The sequence below is a fragment of the Pan paniscus genome, chromosome 8 (assembly GCF_029289425.2).
Source record: "Pan paniscus chromosome 8, NHGRI_mPanPan1-v2.0_pri, whole genome shotgun sequence".
In the NCBI taxonomy this organism is placed as follows: domain Eukaryota; kingdom Metazoa; phylum Chordata; class Mammalia; order Primates; family Hominidae; genus Pan; species Pan paniscus.
The window spans coordinates 39011428-39029348 of NC_073257.2; the positions used below are offsets into that span (position 1 = coordinate 39011428).

Below are 17921 nucleotides of genomic sequence, written 5' to 3' on the forward strand. Positions count from 1 at the left end.
AATATATATTGAGAATGAACCATAGTTAGTTACACATGGGTAGGGAATTAAATTCTCACATTGAGTGATTATCTGTTTCGTTCATAATGACCTATCATAAATTATGATGAGATTACTTAGTCTATGAGTAAACTCAGTGCATGAAGGACCCCCACCCATTGGCACCATTAATCTCATCTTTACAGCAATATTCCATAACGGCATTGAAGGATGGCAGAGTCATGGACTGATTTTTCTGTCTTACCTTCACCCTGAATCTAAGGCAGCTACTCCAAAATTCCAGAAACCCCCTCAATACTTCCTAGACCAATGGCAAAATTCCCTACTTCCCAATAATATATTGTCCCTTCACTTTATGAATTCTGAGTGCCTTTTCCTCACCTGTAAAATTGGCTTAGTGATACTTATGGGAGAGGGTTGTAGGAATTTAATGGAAAATATCTGGAAGGGCCTTGGCCCTGGCAAACTGCCCTTCCTTCCCCTCCTCTGTCCTGCAATCACTCTTCCTCCCTAAGGTCTTAGAATCGCCTCCTCTAATGGAGTTGTTGCTGGTGAGTCAGCCGGATCTACAGATTCACTGTGAATGTGATTGTTCACTGCCCTGGGTAGCTCCTACTAGAAACTAAGGGTTTTGTTTGGCTTTGTTTAAATAAAATATCAACTGAGTCAATGTGCTTCTGCAGAAAGAGTCGTGGGTTTGAGCACATCAGGAGCAGGTTTTATGCTAGTAAACTCATTTACAAGGACTTTACTGGATTCCATTTAGACAGGGCTCCACAAGGGGCAAACCAGATAATCACCCATTAGCTGGAGAGCAGCGGCCACCTGAGACAGAGGACCCTAGGTTGACAGAGCGACAAATGCCACTGTAGCTGCCTCTGTGCAAACAGATGACTCAGTTGGGTCATGGAAGGCCTTGGCATGCGTGGAATAGAATCAGCCAGGCTGTGTCTCCCACGCCCGGCACCCTGCAGCCAGTGCTCAGGAGGAAGTGCATTCAACCTTCATTCATCTCCTCACAGACCAGAGGAGGCTGCTTTCCCTGGCTCTCCTTTTTTTTTTTCTTTTTCTCACTCTGTTGCCCAGGCTGGAGTGCAGTGGTGTGATCTCAGCTCACTGCAACCTCCACCTTCCGGGCTCAAGCAATTCTTGTGCCTTAGCCTCCTGAGTAGTTGGGACTACAGGCGTGTGCCACCATGTCCAGCTATTTTTTTTTTTTTTTTAATTTTAGTAGAGACAGGGTTTCACCATGTTGGCCAGGCTGGTCTTGATTCTTGGGCTCAAGAGATCTGCCGCCTCCCAAAGTGCTGGGGTTACCGGCATGAACCACCGCACCCAGCTCTCCCTGGATCTCTTTTAAGGGGAAACACACAAGGATCCTGGCAGCCAAGACCCCCCCCCGAGGAGGGACCATGTTCCTTCAATTTCTGTCTGGCACAGAAACCGTAATTATCTTGTCCTCTCTGTGCTCGACCAAGGGAAAAACAGAACGGGGAAGAGAATAAACCGACAAAAGCCTCAGTTATTATTTCTTTCTGAGTGTAAATAACACAATTTGCTTCAGAAGTGCAGGGAGACACATGCTGCCTAAGAACATATACATGAACTTCCCATGTTAAAGAATAGGTACATAAAATAGATAATAGACTTCATAAACTCCCTCTGCATTCTAAGAATAACAACCTAGCTCCTGAAAGAGTAGGGCAAGAAGGCCGGGCCCGGTGGCTCACACCTGTAATCCCAGCTCTTTTGGAGGCCGAGCTTGAGCGGATCACCCAAGGTCAGGAGTTGGAGACAAGCCTGGCCAACATAGTGAAACCCCGTCTCTACTAAAAATACAAAAATTAGCCCGGCATGGTGGTGGGCGCCTGTAATCCCAGCTACTCGGGAGGCTGAGGCAGGAGAATCACTTGAACCCGGAAGGCGGAGGTTGCAGTGAGCTGATAACGGGCCACTGCACTCCTGCCTGGGGGACAGAGTGAGACTCTGTCTCCAAAAAACAAAACAAAACAAACAAACAAAAAAGAGGCAAGAGTAAGTCAGGATAAACACTGAATGCATGCAATGCATTTGTTGCTGGGAGACAAAGATGAGATTACGTAGTCTTGGGCTTCAAGGAGCTCTCAGTGCGGCAGGATAGAGGAGGTAAATTCACACAGAGTGTTGCAATCATCCCTCTAGTCCTGTGAGGATGCCTCCTTGGGAGCACAGAGAAGCCTGGGTCTTGAAGGATGTTTTCCAAAAGGTCGAGAGAAAGAAAGGTTTCCCAGGTCTCCCGCAGCACAAGTAGAAGGTGTGGGAGTCCATCCCGAGGAGCAGCGCTCCAGGAGACAGTGTGGCTCACAGTCCAGTGGGTCATCTGGGGCCACTTCTCCCCTCGCCAGACAGGATGCTGTGGTCATAAGGGGCTAAATGCATTTTGTTGACTAACAGACTTTAAAAAAAAAAACTCAAACCTAGTGAGGGATGGGTGTGGAAAAATAAATAATTTTTTTTTGAGGGTCTCACTGTCACCTAGCCCGGAGTGTAGTGGTGCCACTGCAGCTCACTGCAGCCTCCATCTCCCAGGCTCAAGTGATCCTCCCACTTCAGCCTCCTGAGTACCTGGAACATAGGTATGCAACACCATGCGTGGCTAATTTTTTTAAATTAATTTTTTATAGAGACAAGATCTCAGTATGTTGCCCAGGCTGGTCTCAAAGTCCTGGGCTCAAGTGATTCTCCCGCCTCAGCCTCCTAAAGTGCTCAGATGACAGGCATGAGCCAGCATTCCTGGGTCAATAAACATCAAACCTAAATAGTTACTGTCCTGGAAGCATCTATGAGAAAAGGCGGGGGACTGTCTGAGGTTAGGCAAAAAGTACACATTTATTTGGGGTGTGGGTTGCTTAGGTGAGGCCCCTGGGGCCAGAGTGAACTTCCCCAGCACCTCTTCTTCACACTGGAAGGCTTGACCCTTGGCCGTTGAAGGCTGGAACCCTGGTTCTGTACAAAGAATACCACACATAAGAGAAGTCTGCGATGGAAAATTTTACTTAACTAAAAACTATGATTTCTTACAAACAGGTAAGATTAGAACAAGTGCAGTTTTAGGGGCAGCCATAGGTTCAGGAACCCTCAAGTGTTACAAGCTGTAAGAAATGTTCAGATACATTTAACAAAGGGGGATAAAACCTTGCTCAATTTATTATGCTGCAAGAAAGTAAAAATCTACAGAAATCATTTTATGCACTTAGATCTATTTCATTTAGAGTCAATAAATGTTCAGTCACATAAACTAATTCATGAGTTTCCCACAGAGCACATTAAAAATCATCTGTTTCCATTTCAGACATAACTACATGAAATCCTGCCCTGCTTGTCACCAGCTTCTACCAGTATCAGTTCTTCTGTAAATCCATCGCTTTGTCTCTATTACTATTGCCACTCACCTTAGTCATGGCCCTAATTTCGACGTGGAATGTTGCAATAGTGATACTAAGTTAGTTAAGGTTCTTTGGTTGCAAGTAATGAAAATCAACTTGAACTATCTTAAAGAAAGAAGACTGGGTAGAATACTGGAATAGCGCATAGAATCCAACCCCAGGAACATTCAGAACTTGAGAAGGGCAGGGATCAGGGTGATTTGATGACGTTAGCCACGAGAGTTTATGTTTGTTCCCTCCGGAGACCTACCATCCATCACTTGACACAGCTCCCAATTCCCAGTCTCTGTCTCTTGATTTTTTTTTTTTTTTTTTTTTTTTTTGAGACGGAGTTTCGCTCTTGTTGCCCAGGCTGGAGTGCAATGGCAAGATCTCAGCTCACCACAACCTCCACCTCCTGAGTTCAAGCAATTCTCCTGCCTCAGCCTCCCGAGTAGCTGGGATTACAGGCATGTGCCACCACGCCCGGCTAATTTTATATTTTTAGTAGAGACGGTGTTTCTCCATGTTGGTCAGGCTGGTCTCGAACTCCCAACCTCAGGTGATCCATCCACCTCAGCCTTCCAAATTGCTGGGATTACAGGCATGAGCCACCGTGCCTGGCCTCTTGTTCTTACTCTTAAGGAAGAATGTGATTGGGTGAGCTTGGGAACAAGTGTCTCCCCTGGTCAAGATGGCCATCTCCAAGATGCTGGTATCATGTAGTATAAATAAGGTTCCCAGTCCCCACGCCCATAGATCAGGGACAAACGTCAGGAAAAGGCAATGGTTCATGGCATGGCTGGCAACTCAATAGGTGCCACTAGTTCCCTAATGTGTGCAAACACACACACGCTTTCTCTCTCCACAGGTGATTCACTCCCTCAAGCATTCATCTAGCCAACACATATTTACCCAGTACCCATAATGTCTGGCCCTTGAGACATAATGGGAAGTAAAAAGAGGCTCAGTTCCAGTTGTCATGGGGATATTCCTAAGTGGAGAGAAGACAATAAAACAAACAAATGTAAAATTGCAATTTTAATATGTCGTATATTTTCAACAAAGCTGAAAGAGAGGAATTTGAATGTTCTCACCACAAAGAACGGATAAATGTTTGAGGTGATGGAAATGCCAATTACCTAGGTTAGATCATCACACAATGTATTCGTGTATTAAAACATCATACTGCATTCCATAAGCTTGCAAAATTATTATGTGTCAATTAAAAATAAAATAAAGGAAGGAAGGAAGGGGAGGAAGGAAGGAAGGGGGTGAGGGAGGGAAGGAGGGAGGAAGGAGAGAAAGAGGGAGAAAGGGAGGCAAGGAGGAAGGAAGGAAGGAAGGAAGGAAGGAAGGAAGGAAGGAAGGAAGGAAAAGAGTGCTTGCCATGTGACATTACAAGAGCCGATGATAAAGACGTTACTTTCCTGATAACTTATGAGAGAAGGATAAGAGTAACTCAGGTATAATGGGGAAAACGTGTTCCCGGAACGGGACCTGTGTATGTAAACACCTGTGGGCGATAGAAGCCGCTCTAGCAAAAGTGATTTACAATGTTTGAGTTTTGTAGGTGTCTAATCATTAATGAACCAATAGTCTTGCCTATCGTGTTCATTGCTATCTCCTGGCTGCCACAGCAGGGCTTGGCCCCTGGCCATCAGGCCTCATAAAGGAGTAGACAGCAAGGGGGAATTTGTGCCAAGGTGGAGATGGAGACAGGGCGAGCACAGGACCTGCAGGGCTTTGGAGAGCTTTCTAAGGGGTTGTGTCTTTGTCTTAAAAGAAATGAGAATAGAGTGTGGATTTGCATACTGAAAGGATATCATCAATGTAATTTGTATCATAAATGTAAACCCATGTTATAAAATGATAAAACATGTTGTCAATTTTTTAAAAAACCATCAAAGAAATAATGAAAGTGTGGAGAAGTGATTGGAGAGGGTTCAGAGTAGAAGCAGTGCCCTCTGGGAGGCTATGACCATGGTCCAGAGGAACATGACAGCATCTTGGACCAGGGTGGCAATGGCAGACATGGACGTGCCACGGGTACAGTGTTCTAGGAGTCTTTGCTCTCCAGAGAATGACCTTGCCGCCTCCATTCCATCATGCACTCCTCCCCTTATTCCTCAGCCTATGGGTATGCATTTAACCAGCAACACCACACCCTACACCAAACAGGGAAGACACGAAGAAGACAGAGAAAATCATAGTATTCCTTTTCTAAACTGGCAAAAAAACTTTCTTGTTCAAGTTCTAGTAGGAGAAAGTGGACAGAAAACAAGTTTTTTCTGCTCCCTCTCAGCCAGATTCCATTGAAAGTAGAGAAAAGTTGAGGAATTAACCCACAACAGTCTTAAGAACAAGGGAAGGGTATTGTCAATGAACCAGAATGTACGTGTTTCTGAAAGAAGAAAAACAGAGACACTGAAACCGCGTAGAGAAAATGGCGGTGTGAACTGGCCTGGGAGAAGGTGGAGCAGAGGAAGGAGACTGTCTTCCTAGCAGAAGTTCAGCAAGATCTAAACTCTGACCTGGCAGGTTATGGGGACCAGAAGTGAGGAGGGATCAGCAATCTGGGTAATTAATTGAGTGCATGTCACCCAAACACCTGTGCAGCTGTGCAGGTGGCCCTTGCCCCTCACTGCCCCTCAAACACCTGCCCAGTGACTCTCTAAAGCAGCCCAGGCCCAAGCAAAAATGGACAGTATAGCCTTTAAAGAAATTAAACAACCTATGACCACCCTGTATAGAGCTGTGGTCATTTGGTCATGGTAGATGTGCAGTCGACACATCCCACCCGCAGAACCGTCACTCAGCCTCCCATTTATGGGAGAGGTCTTCAGAGATAACATTTATCCCAACTGCAAGTGAAACCCATAACTGCTACTAGATTGACCTAAGCTTTTGTATGGCTGTGTGAACAAAACTGACAAATAAAAAGGAGCACCAACTCAACCAAGAAACACCAAAAGTGCAGGGATTGTGTGTGATGAACTAACAGAACAGATCCCAGAAGAAGCAGATAATTCAGGAGTGAGAAAAGAACACACAAAACTCTAATGAGTGTCATTAAGGCGATTTAAGAAATTGTACTAGAGAGTGTCAAGACTATATTTCATTTATAAGATACACAAACTAATATGGAAATAATTATGGTTGCTGAAATTAAAAAATAAAGCAATAGATAACAATAAAAAGTTGAGGAAATCTCTAAAAGTAGGAAAAAATAGACAATAAGATGGAAAATGCAAGAGAAAATTAGAGAAAATTATACAATCAAGCCAAGAGGTCCAAGAAAATACAACAGAAAAAAACAGGAGGTTAAAAAAAAATCATCACAGAGAATGGGATGGGGGTATGGGATAAAAAACTACATACAGGGTACAATATATACTACCCTGGTGATGTGTGCACTAAAATCTCACCACTTTATAATTCATCTATGTAACCCAAAACTACTTGTACCCCAAAAGCTATTGAAAATTTTTTTTAATCTGTAATTAAAAAAAAAAAAAGATCTTTGAGTGACACATGACTGTAGTCCCAACGACTCAGGAGGCTGAGACAGGAGACTGCTTGAGCCCAGGAGTTCAAGGCCAGCATGGGCAACATAGCAAGCCCTCCTGCCAAAAAAGGCCTTTGGGCCGGGGGCAGTGGCTCACGCCTATAATCCCAGCACTCTGGGAGGCCAAGGCAGGTGGATCATCTGAGGTCAGGAGTTCGAGACCATCCTGACCAACATGGAGAAGCCCTGTCTCAACTAAAAATACAAAAAATTAGCCGGGCATGGTGGCACATGCCTGTAATCTCAGCTACTCAGGAGGCTGAGGTAGGAGAATCGCTTGAACCCAGGATGCAGAGGTTGCGGTGAGCCAAGATCGTGCCATTGCACTCCAGCCTGGGCAACAAGAGCGAAACTCTGTCTCAAAAAAAAAAAAAAAAAAAAAAAAAAAAAAGTCTTTTGAAAAATGTTTGTATCATCAATGTAAACCCATGTTATGAAATGATAAAACATTTTGCCAGTTTTAAAAAAATCATCACAGATATGATGAAACCTTTTTAGTAATATTGTGGACTAGATTCCCTTACCTTCCTTCTGGTTGAAACCAGCTAAAATTGTTAGATAATATATTTAAACATATTCTTAAAAACATCAATGATCTGGCAATAAATAAAAAATACTCCAGGTTAGGAGTTTCATGAAGGCAGAAATCCAGAGAAATAAGCCTAGCACTAAGCCAGTTTTCACCTTGAGTTTATTTGCCAAACTTTGTGAATCTGAGCTTTGGTTTCATGGCTTCCTGGGAGAAAGGAGACCAAGCTCCATGCCTGCTGAACAGAGACTCTTCCCCCATAAGGCTGATACCTCACATAGCTACAACCTCAGTGTAGGTTTCTGAAGAACCAGTCGTGTGGCTATTGAAATCACCAAGAATAAAAGAGGAGTCGCGTTGGGATGACAATGAATCAGACGTTACAATCAACAAAAAGTGAGTAAGTATCTGAAAGTGCCTATAGATGCCTGAAGAAAGGAAGGGCAGTGGGTTGCATGGTCCAATGGCATGAGATTCAAAGACAGGGGTCTGCAGGGAATTGGAGAGGAGGAGGATGGAATTAGAAACAGAAGGGGCCCAGGAGAGTAACCCTACTTTCAAACCTGCTGGTTCCAGGTCTGTGAGAGTGAAAACTAGCCAACAACCAGCTGCATAGATTTCAGAGAAGCAGAGTGCCGAGGAAAAGCCAGGTTTCAATTAACGCAAGAAGAAGTGCATTTTCAGAAAAGAGACTGGGGATGTGGGGAATTTAGGTGAAGACTGCCCAGTGGAAAGGCTTCAGGAGTAGAAGATGGATGGGGCTGGAGCGTGCACAAAGCCTTATGGGAGTAAGAGTCTGTGTGGTGAGGGGTGGTCTGGGAGTCTGGGGCTTCTTGTGATGAGGACACAAAAGGAGATGAAGAGAATGAGAGTAATTAGTCCCTAAGGAAGAAGCCAATGTCTTGTTAATAGGCATCTACTAAACAAGCAGTGAAAGGGTTTAGTCACTCTATTGACAAGACATTTACTCCCCACAAATTCTTCCATTCTCTCCACCCACCATCAGACGTATAGAGACATTAAAAATTGGAAAATAATTGTCTTCTCACCTATAAAACTCTATAAGATCACAGTCATCATTATTTCAAGGCAATTAACAGGGATAATATCCTGCCTTTCAGTAACTAGATTACTTCCAATAACTAACTGTAAGGTATTTTGTTTTTTATTTTTTTTTCCATAGGTTTTTGGGGAACAGGTGGTATTTGGTTACATGATTAAGTCCTTTAGTGGTGATTTGTGAGATTTTGGTGCACCCATCACCCGAGCAGTGTACACTGAACCCGATTTGTAGACTTTTATCCCTTACCCGCTTCCCACCATTTCTTCCTGAGTTCCCAAAGCCCATTGTATCATTCTTATGCCTTTGCATCCTCATAGCTTAGCCCCTGCTTATGAGTGAGAATATATGACGATTGGTTTTCCATTCCTGAGTTACTTCACTTAGAATGATAGTCTCTAATTCCATCCAGGTTGCTGTGAATGCCATTAATTCATTCCTTTTTATGGCTGAGTAGCATTCCATTGTGTGTGTGTGTGTGTGTGTGTGTGTGTGTATATATATATATATATATATATATCACAGTTTCTTTACCACTAGTTGACTGATGGGCATTTGGGCTGGTTCTACATTTTTGCAATTGTGAATTGTGCTGCTAGAAACATGTGTGTGCAAGTATCTTTTTCATATAATGACTGCAAGAACTAACTGTAAGTTAATTGGAGATTCCAACTTAAGCCTGGGAATATAGTCCTACAAGTATCCAGCCGCATTCCTGAAGTGATCCCATCAAACATGTTTCAATTATTATTTTACTATTCTGAATTAAATTGAATTCTTCCTTAGCCTCTTTAAGTAAAATGTAAATCTGATTTTGAAGAAATGAGATGCATTCTCAAAGATAAACTAAAATATATATGTCAGGTAGACGGTAAGATCTCCACAGGTGGGAGAGCAATGACTGGAAAAGATGTGTTCCTATAATGCACAAGCTTGGAATGAATTCCAGACAAGGGAGGTACAATGTGATCTTTTAGTCTTTTCATGACTCAGCAGATCTTCAAGTACTTACATTGCTTCATCCATGCCTCTCTAGCTACTGCCCTTTGATTCTGTGGAGAAATGTTAAATGGAAAGGAAGCAACAAGAAAAATAAAGAGGTTTGAGTAAACACAGCTTGGCTATGTTGTATTTCAAGAATACCTAAGGGAGACTGGACATGGTGGCTCATACCTGTAATCTCAGCACTTTGGGAGGCCCAGCTGGGCAGATCACTTGAGGTCAGGAGTTCAAAAGCAGCCTGGCCAACATGGTGAAACTCCATCTCTACTAAAAGTACAAAAATCAGCTGGGTGTGGTGCACATGCCTGTAATCCCAGCTACTTGGGATGCCAAGGCAGGAGAATCCTTTGAACCCAGGAGGCAGAGGTTGCCATGAACAGAGATCATAGCACTGCACTCCAGCCTGGGTGACAGAGCAAGACTCCATCTCAAAAAAAAAAAAAAAAAAAAAAAAGAAAAAGAAAAAGAAAAAGAACACCTAAGAGAACTCTGAATGCACATATGGACCCATCGGATTAGAAATATTGATTGCTGGCAAAAATGAGTGCCTTTTGAGTTGTTGGAACAAAAGGGGTATTTATACCAACTTATTTGAAAATGTCTTAATCACTAGGTATGTTAAATATGGGAAACTGAAAGGTTTGCTTGGATATAGTGCAGGTGGAAAACCGGAAAAGATGTAAATAAATCTTAGGCTCAGAATTCACCTCAACCCTAGGGTGTCCAGATCATACAACTATGGATATAAAATCTGCCGATCATCTCACATTTGAAAGAAAGGGAGAAAGTAAGCGTTTTTTAAAAACTGAGTGACAAATCCAGACAGACAGAAAAAATATGACAAGAATACAATTAGCAAAAATGTAAACGAATCTGATCAAACATAGCAATTTGTTGAGAGATTTTTTTAATTTTCCACATCAAAAGTTATGTTAACATTGTATTGAAAACATGAGGCAAGAAGAAAAAGTTACAGAAGGGAGATCAACTGGTGACACAGAGCATGAAAAATATCATAGTTGCAGGAATGCATTCGCCAGAATAAATTAAAGAGCAAAGTGTATATGAAGAACCAACCAGTGGCCTTGAAGGATAAAAGATAAAAGAATGAAAGAAAAGTTAAGAGACATGGATGACAGACATCAAAACTGAGTGGAAGGCACCTGAGAGTGGACAACAATGTCACTTACTCATGATGATGTGTCAAGTCTAGAATAGGAACTCAGCAAAAGCATGCTCCCAGTTACTATTTCGTTTGGGAAAGTGGAAACCACTATATATATTCATATATGTGTGTATATATATATATTCAAATATGTATATAAATATTCAATATATAAATATATCTGTATATATATTCATTTCTGTGTTTTACTGAGTTGCCTTATAAAAGTGTTCCAGATGGTGACAAGAAATTCCAAAATATATTTTGTTCAATATAATTTTCAAAAGTATACTGTTTACCTCTTAAGTAAGAAAACCCAGATTGCAGGCTTCTTCTTTAATGGGCTGTCATGAAATCAAGTGCATTTTTAACATGTTCTGAACAGAGTAATTTATAAAGAGATAGGATACAATTTGAAGATTGGGATAAACATCATCCTAAAGATAAAACAAGAGAAAAGATGTCTTGTTGGCTAAATAAAAAACATTGTACAAATTGTTTCTCATTTGGTGGCATCTATTTGATGAATATAAATATGCTGGGTTTTTTCTTAAAAAATAAAAAGGACTTGCTAAAAGAAAAACTTTAGCTGAATTAAATTTAAAGCAGTTTAATTCAGTAAAGAACAATTTGCAAATCAGGCAGCCTCCTGAGCCAGAGAAGGCTCAGAGACTCCAGCAGAGACATATGGTGGAAGAAGATTTATGGACAGAAAAAGGGAAGTGATGTACAGAAAATGGAAGTGAGTTACAGACACAGCCGGATTGGTTACAGCTCAGCGTTTGTCTTATTTGAACAAAGTTTGAACAGTTAGCCACTTTTGATTGGCCAAAACTTGGGGATTAGCACAGAATAGATTACAGTCTGTTTATAACTCCATTTAGATCATAGTTCACGATGTACGGAGAAACCTTTAGGCTGAACTTAAAATATATATGGAGGCAGTTTTAGGATAAACTTGATTTACCAGACTTTCCAGACAAGAGTTTTTTTTAAAAATACTGTCTATAGGTTTAATTGATCTCTGGTTTATTCGATCTATGTGCTAAACAGTTAAGAAATAGCACATGATATTTACCTCCTGTTGGCTGACACACACACAAAAAGAAATGGCACAAGAATAGTTATTTTCAGAATTGTTCTCCCTTAAACAATGAAAATCCAAGTGTTTATTCTTCCTTTAAATAAACTTACTTTCAAAACCCTTTTTTCCAAACCTCTTCTGTGATTTTTCTCCCATTTTTACACTTAGGCTTTTAAATTGGAAAATCATGAACCATGGTCAATGGAGACTAAGACTAAGGAAAATAGTTATCAAAATAAGTCAAATTTACTAAAAGGAGTTATAGTAACATCACACAGTACTCACAAATAGGAAGCTTTCTAACAAACCACTTATTTCTGAGATATGTGTTCCAAGTTGACATATTGTTAGGGATTCCAAACAAAGGAGCTAGAGGACATCATCTCATTCAACTCCATTATTGATATATGCAGAAACTGAGGCACAGGGAGACAAACAATGTCGCCAAGCCAGTGAGTGGCGGCATCTAAACTAGCATCCCGTGCCACAACCTCCCAGGCCATTTCTTGCAGTTGTCAGTGAGGTTATAGTATAGAACATTTTTAAATACTGACTAAATTATGCAGACTTGCAAGAAAACAGATGATACAATCTGTGAAGCTTGGAAGGACAGGAGAGAGGCCTGGAAGGGCAGATGGCCAGTGTGTATTCAGGCAAGGAAGCAAGAGGCAGGGAAGCAACTGGAGGGAGGGAGCCTTCAGCAAGGCCTTGGCCAGAAGGGCTCCTTGTCCAGGGCGAACCCATGGAAGACCCCATGCAGGAAACTGCTCACGGCCACCAGGTCTCACATAGCCTTGGCTGGATACATGCCTAATTCAGTGGTAGAGGATACAGAAGGGCTGCCTGTGCACCAGCCCTTCTGATACTTGCCTCCTTCCTCCTCTACCCATACCCACACATCACCTACCCCTGTTCCCTCCCTCCACAGCCACCAAGACCATCCCAAAAGAAGTCAGTCCAGTTGATTCCCCAATAGGTCTTGTAAGTGTGTGGAATTATCTCAGGGAGTTTCTGCTCCTCCCCAACCCAACCCCAAAGTTTTACTCCTTTTCTTGCTGATTCCTGAAATTCCTTCCATTAGAAATAGAAACTTTCTTTTCCAATGGGGATCGGCAAGAGCTTAAAATGTAAATGTTTGATTTAATTGTCATATTGGCTGGTATACATTTCACTGAAATGTTATCAAGCAATGGCTAATTTGCTCTCTCTTCCTCACCAACTCACCCAGTATGTCAGCAATTTTATCAGCTTTACCTACGAAATAGCCCGTATCCAAACACTTAACACACTCACCTGAAAAGCTCAGGCAACAATCGCCTTCTCATGGGTCTCTCTGCTCCAGTTCTGAACCTTTCTCTTTTCCTAGAACATGCATTTAAGTCGATAGAGGTTCCTCTGAGTACTGCTTCTCCCTCTTGCCATAGGTATTAAGTACGTTCATTGTCATTTATTTCTTAATTGTCATTATTTACTTCTTGTCTATAATTTAGGTTTTGATTTTCTTTTTAACACATAAAGCATATAGAACAGTATTTTTAATTTTCATGAGATGAGTTTTTTTTTTTAATTTTCTTGTTTTTATTTTCTAGTTGTAGTGAAGCATAGTTAAAAATATAGCCTGTACAATACCATTCGGGACATAGGCATGGGCAAAGATTTCATGACGAAAATGCCAAAAGCCATTACAACAAAAGCAAAAATTGAGAAATGTGATCTAATTAAACTAAAGAGCTTCTGCATAGCAAAAGAAACTATTATCAGAGTGAACAGACAACCTGCAGAATGGGAGAAAATTTTTGCAATCTATCCATCTTGCAAAGGTATAATATTCAGAGTCTACAAGGAACTTAAACAAATTTACGAGAAAAAAAAACACAAAAAATCCTAATAAAAAGTGGGCAAAGGACACGAGCAGACACTTCTCAAAAGATGACATTCATGCAGCCAACAAACATATGAAAAAAAGCTCGTCATCACTGGTAGAGAAATGTAAATCAAAACCACAATGAGATACCATCTTATGACAGTCAGAATTACAATCATTAAAGAGTTAAGAAACAACAGATGCTGGTGAGGTTGTGGGGAAAAAAGGAATGCTTTTACACTGTTGGTGGGAATACAAATTAGTTCAACCATTGTGGAAGACAGCGTGGCAATTTTCAAAAATCTAGAAGCAGAAATACCATTTGACCAAGCAATCCCACTACTGGGTGTATAAGGAATATAAAGGAATATAAATCATCTTATTATAAAGATACATGCATGTGTATGTTCATTGCAGCACTATTCACAATAGTAAAGACATGGAATCAATCCAAATGCCCATCAGTGACAGACTGGATAAACAAAATGTGGTACATACACCACGGAATACCATGCAGCCATAAAAAGAAACAAGATCATGTCTTTTGCAGGGACATGAAATGGAAGACGTTATCCTCAGCAAACTAACATAGGAACAGGAAACCAAAACTAACCTCAGCAAACTAACACAGGAACAGAAAACCAAGCACCACATGTCCTCACTTACAGGTGGGAGCTGAACTATGAGAACACGTGGATACAGGGAGGGGAGAAACACACACTGGGGCCTATTGTTGGGGGAGGCCAGGGGAGGGAGAGCATGAGGAAGAATAGTTAATGGATGCTTGCTGGGCTTAATAGCTAGGTGATGGGTTGATCTGTGCAGCAAACCACCATGGCACACGTTTACCCATGTAACAAACCTGCACATCCTGCACATGTACCGCAGAACTTAAGATAAAAATTGAAAAACAAAATAAAACAAGTTACATCACCTATATATATATATGGCCTGTATAATGCAACTTAGCAACATCTACTGTCTGGCCAATATATGATTAATTTTTGTAAATATTCAATATCACTTATTTGGATGTAAATTTCTATGTGTGTGCATATGTAGGCATGTATACACACATATATAAGTATATGTACACATATATGTACGTATAAAATTCTCATTTTTTATATATATCCAAAATTTCTAAGTTTTATATATGTATGATTTATATATACACATGTAGAAATAATCTAATTGTAAAATTTGCTACTGGAATCCTGTATGTTAACTGAAATAGAACTCCACGATGGCAGAGATTTTTGTTTATTTTTTCCCTGCTATAATCCTCAGCATGAAAAACAGTTTCTGGAACATGGTAGGCATCTAATAGATGTTTACGGAATGAATGCTAAATATCCATATATTTTCTACTTTGCATGTCAATTTTTGAGAGAGATATATTAAAATGCCTCAGTGGACTGTATCAGAAACTCCTCCGAGGGGCCAAATGTTTGGGAGAAAAAGGAGTGGACAACATTGTTGAGAAATTTAAAGGCCCACACAAAACTGATTCAACAAAGACTTACTGTGTACCTCAGGTCTTCAGGCACCGAGAATTTAAAGACACCAGAGCTCCTGTTTTGCATAATTCCAGGGGGCACCATCCACATCCCAGTTTATGTGAACGTGACCTCTGAAGTTGTGCCGTGCACTCCTACACAGCTATTTGTAGGGCCCTATGCTTGTTCTCAATTGTACTTAAAATACCTACTGGGAGGCTCAGAGGTTTGTATTTTGAGGTCCGATAACTCTATGTAACAAATTCTATACATCACTATATTCAAGGCATGGATTCCCCTGTTCTCTGCCCTGCCACAACCTTAACACCTCAAAACACACCTCTCTCTCTCTCTCTCTCTCTCTCTCACCCTGGCCAACCTGTAATGTGTTGGCAAATTCATTATAGCAGCAGATGCTCTTCTTTTCAGGGACTATTTAACTCTGGACTTTTGTAATAGTCCAAAACACACACACCTACAATGAAAAACATCTGTGTGATGAAAACATTTGTGCAATGAAAAAACATCTGTCTGAAATCTGATTTAGGGCTGTCTACCACAAGTCAGGAGAGTTCAACCCCTGAATATGTTCATGGTCAATGATAGTTAAACTATTATAGCTCTGGGTAAACCAGACCTTGACAGAGCCTCCAATCAGTAATTCAATAACTGGAAAACTGACCCCAATCATTGCTCATTGCCCCTGCTCAAAAACTGGTTCTACAGAATTAAATCATTTCTCTAAGGAAATTTTCAAAGTGAATGATTTATTAGCAATTACAAAAGAACCATGACTCTGCTTGGCAGCTATCAGAATGCCGTGACCTCAGTGAGTTACAATGGAATTTTCTGGAAGAATGTAGAAGAGAAAAAAATGTTACCAAAGTTTTGCCAGAAATTCTGTAAGCATTTTGATGTTTCGACCATTTTATTCTTTCCTAGGACGTTTTTCTATTCCTAGCTGAATATAGAACCTGGTTGTCAAAATTGTGATCATCTCTCTTTCTTATTCCAAGCAGTCAGGTTCCCTGATACCTCCCTTCAACAATGCTACTAATGCCCATCTCTATCTAGCAATGTTTTCTTCCTCACCTGCTTCCATCACTGCTGTACGCCCTGGGGTCTTAAAGGTATGAGGAAAATATGTGCTTCAAGAAAAATAGCAGTGAAATTTTGGGAACATAAAAACTGCTTCATGCACTGAGAATATTTCCACCACTGCACTTAGACCTCTACTGAATGCCAAGTGCCTGAAAACTAGGGCAGGGGTTCTCTCCCACTGCAAACCAAATGTGTTAGGCTGTAAGCTCCCTGAAGGCAGCAGTATTGTGGCAGGCCAGGTGTCACTAATGCAAGCCTCCGTAACAACAGTTTCAGTACTGACTGAGTGGTTAAGTTAAATATTGAAAGCTAAAAAAGCCAGTGCGCTTATATAAAGGCTGGAATGTAACAAAAGCCCACCAAGAGCTTTGCCTAGGCTTTTTTCTGGGCCTTAAAGCATGATTAAACAAGTTTTATTGTGGGTCTGAAGAAACTCTCCAGGCTTCCACAAACAAGTTTACTGCGGGTCTGAAGTAAATCCCCAGACCTCCGTGATTTAGCAGGAGACAAGAGTAATCACCCCACCACCTGGAACCATTTAGATTAAGTAAATTTACTGAGGCTCCAGACGAAGGTCTTCAGGACTAGACCTTAGTTATAGATTAAAAAAAGTTAATCACTTATGTCTTTAGATGAATGCACACTTACACGTAGACATATAAGCTCTAGAAAACTTTCTAATTTTGAGTTTGTCTGGTGATAATTTCCAGGCCTTCTCCCTGTAACTGGTTACAGAAATAAAAACTCTCTTCCTTCCCAGTTCATCTGCATCTCGTTATTGGGCCGCAAGAAATAGCAGCCTAACCCTCAGTTTGGCCTGGAAACAGAATGTGGCATGCCAGCCAGGAGAGACCAGGACGGTGCTGTGTCCAGCAGCCAGAGGCTTGTGACCAGACAGTGTTCAGGAGGATCCCAGCAGCTGCCAGTGAGATTTTCCCGGGAACCCTTTTGAAGGGCCCTGTGGGTAAAAACTGCACATCTCTTTCACTACTGGGGAAGAACGGAGATCAAGAGCAGACATGCTCAAAAGGTGAGTTAACCGGATTGTATGACAGGAGCCTATTGTTTTACTATCTGGGATTGATAAGCCATTTGTCCGGTACGACCGTGGGGAGAAATAGGGCTCGCTCGTACACCCACTTTGCATTTTGGTTAAGATCAGGTTTTGAGTTGGTTTTGAGTCTGTTTTGCCCAGTGCGCTCCCCCTTATGTTGTCCAAACTTTGCCTCCACTTATTTGTGTATTGGTCTTATTTCCTTTGATATCATGTAAACTTGAAAATGGAAGGTATTGGGTCCATTCCTGCTGGGAGGCCTCTGGGAAGGAAAAATATTTTTTAGAAGCTCAGTGGTTGAGAGTCAGCTTAACTGAAAGCTAACATCCAAGATGTGTATATGTATGTGGGCGTGTTTGTATTTAAAAGGCCTTCATGTTTTTGTTTTTGTTTTTGTTTATTTCTCTCCTAGGACCTTGTCTTTTTGAGCAAAAGTTTTTTCTTCTCAGTTAACTGAATTCTGTTTTCTTCATTAATAGCTATTTCAACAGAAGCTACTCTGGGGCTTTTAAGAGAAAGTGTAATTTAGACACTTAGAAATGTCTTTGTTTGGAAAAAAAATTTTTTAAGTGCACTGTAAAAGCATCACAT

At 41.1% G+C, this 17921-nt stretch overlaps 1 protein-coding gene across 1 annotated transcript in view; it reads left to right on the plus strand.

Moving 5' to 3' along the window:
* The first annotated feature begins 17101 nt into the window (after nucleotides 1–17101).
* Nucleotides 17102–17921, plus strand: part of APBB1IP (amyloid beta precursor protein binding family B member 1 interacting protein) — a 232280-nt gene continuing 231460 nt past the window's right edge. Inside the window, exon 1 of the mRNA XM_063607304.1 lies at nucleotides 17102–17306. Within this exon, the coding sequence (XP_063463374.1) occupies nucleotides 17296–17306 (11 nt within the window). The 5' untranslated portion in view covers nucleotides 17102–17295. The remainder of the gene's footprint in view (nucleotides 17307–17921) is intronic.